Source organism: Ciona intestinalis, chromosome 12 (genome assembly GCF_000224145.3).
Source record: "Ciona intestinalis chromosome 12, KH, whole genome shotgun sequence".
NCBI lineage: Eukaryota > Metazoa > Chordata > Ascidiacea > Phlebobranchia > Cionidae > Ciona > Ciona intestinalis.
The window spans coordinates 421,366-423,667 of record NC_020177.2 but is presented as its reverse complement, the minus strand read 5'-3'; the positions used below and the strand labels follow the sequence as shown (position 1 = coordinate 423,667).

Here is a 2,302-nt window from a genome sequence, read left to right as displayed (position 1 = left end):
TTGCATTTCAAATGTCAAAGTGAAATAACATTAACCTACCACAGGCTTCCACCTGGCCAGAGTTAAATAATTTCTCAAAATAAACAAAGTTTCTGCATGTTAAGCCTAACACTTAAAAACATTTTTGGTCAATAAACAAATCAACTTGGATGTTCTGATTCATTCCCGCTTATGAGTTACCACATGTTTTTAGTGGCTTATGGGTTAAAGCAATTGCCGTTAAGTATCTTGCCCAAAAACACATATGCCAATGTTGGTAGCAACGACGAGCCTTGAACCCGTAACCTCTCCTAATATAATGAATAACCAAGGAAGTAGTTTTTACCTCAATAACTTCCATTCTATCCAGCAGTGCAGTTGGTATTCCAGTTATAGAGTTTGCTGTTGCTATAAATAGAACAGATGACAAATCGAAAGGAACGTTTAAATAATGATCAACAAACGTATGATTTTGTTCGGGGTCTAAAACTTCTAGTAAAGCCGCTCCTGGGTCACCTTGTAGTCCTTTACCTGCAAACAGGGTTGTAACATGGGTGTTTTAACATTCAATTAATATATTCACTTATAGGAGTTCGACAATTAGCATTTTAACAGATATAATGGATGTAACTTATTTATCTGTCGTCATTATCATGTTATCCTCACATGGTGAAGCAACTTCTAGCCATATGGCTGTCATGTTGCACACCATGTGTGGTGGCTTCATACACCTCATGTTCACTTTTCAGCCATCTATGCAACTTAAAATTTGGGAAACCTATAAGTGACCACTGGGTTTAAGTTCACATATCTCACCTAACTTATCCACTTCATCAAGTAGAAACACAGGGTTGTTGACTCCAACAGTTTTCAATCCATTTATGATCCTCCCTGGCATGCTTCCTACGTAAGTTCTTCTGTGGCCGCGAATGTCAGATTGGTCACACACTCCACCTTGTGGGGAAAAGTAGTGATAAAATAAATAAATGATTGATTGAATGTAACTTATTTATTCTCGCGTGACTCGTCAACGACAGTCGTTATAACACGGGTGTTCTGTTTTATACACCTGGTGCCCGCTTACAAGTTACCACGTATGTAACTTATTTATTCTCGCGTGACGCATCAACGACAGTCGTTATAACACAGGTGTTCTGTTTCATACACCTCGTGCCGCTTACAAGTTACCACGTATGTAGCTTATTTATTCTCGCATGGCGGGGCAACAACAGTCGTTATAACATGGGTGTTCTGTTTCATACACCTCGTGCCCGCTTACAAGTTACCACGTATGTAGCTTATTTATTCTCGCATGGCGGGGCAACAACAGTCGTTATAACACGGGTGTTCTGTTTCATACACCTCGTGCCCGCTTACAAGTTACCACGTATGTAGCTTATTTATTCTCGCATGGCGGGGCAACAACAGTCGTTATAACACGGGTGTTCTGTTTCATACACCTCGTGCCCGCTTACAAGTTACCACGTATGTAGCTTATTTATTCTCGCATGGCGGGGCAACAACAGTCGTTATAACACGGGTGTTCTGTTTCATACACCTCGTGCCCGCTTACAAGTTATTCTGTATTATATTCAACTCTTGGGTGAAATTTTCCTAATGTATGCCTGAAAATTAAAGGGCTGGAGATATATAATAGACTTGTTTAAACAACAAACATATCAAACCAATTTACCTGAAAGTTTAATTTGACTTGGTTTAACTCAATAAAAGTTACACTTCTGGAAAAAAGTAAAAAATGAAAAAAAAAATCATAAAACTTTTTTTAATAAAAACATATTTCAAAAAGACGATTCACAAAAAAAACAAACCAAGTGATATTCGGTGAAACTTCCGACCCAAAGTTTTAGCAATCGAGCGACCAACACTGGTTTTTCCGACACCTGGAGGTCCAACAAAACATAGGATCGGCCCTTTGACGTTCTGTTTCGATTTATTTGACTGTAATTGCCGCACAGCTAAATATTCCAGCACTCTGCGTTTTAGTTTATCCATTGAATAATGGTCGACGTCCAAATCCAACTTTGCTTGGTTTAAATCCAGTCTGAAAAAGATAATTAATTTTTAGGCATAAGATCCATGCCGACCGCAATTGCCGCCCACCCACTGCCAACAAAGGGTGAAATTAGGACCTACTGTATAAAGATAATCAATTTTTATTATTCTTAAAGAACTTTAAATTACTGAATTAAGATAAACTGAATTGTAAATTTAAACAAATTTATCTGAATGTAACTTACTTTATCCTCGCGTGGCCGGAAAAACGACAGTCGTTATAACACGGGTTTAACACCTCGTGCCAGCT

General features: G+C 38.4%; 1 protein-coding gene across 1 annotated transcript in view; it reads right to left on the bottom strand.

The window, feature by feature from the left end:
* Positions 1–2,302, bottom strand: part of LOC100179713 (lon protease homolog 2, peroxisomal-like) — a 7,383-nt gene that overhangs the window by 1,224 nt on the left and 3,857 nt on the right. The window contains exons 9-11 of the mRNA XM_026837000.1: positions 1,809–2,041; positions 796–933; positions 326–510 (exon numbers count right to left, since the gene is read on the bottom strand). Coding sequence (XP_026692801.1) covers positions 326–510; positions 796–933; positions 1,809–2,041 — 556 coding nt within the window. The remainder of the gene's footprint in view (positions 1–325; positions 511–795; positions 934–1,808; positions 2,042–2,302) is intronic.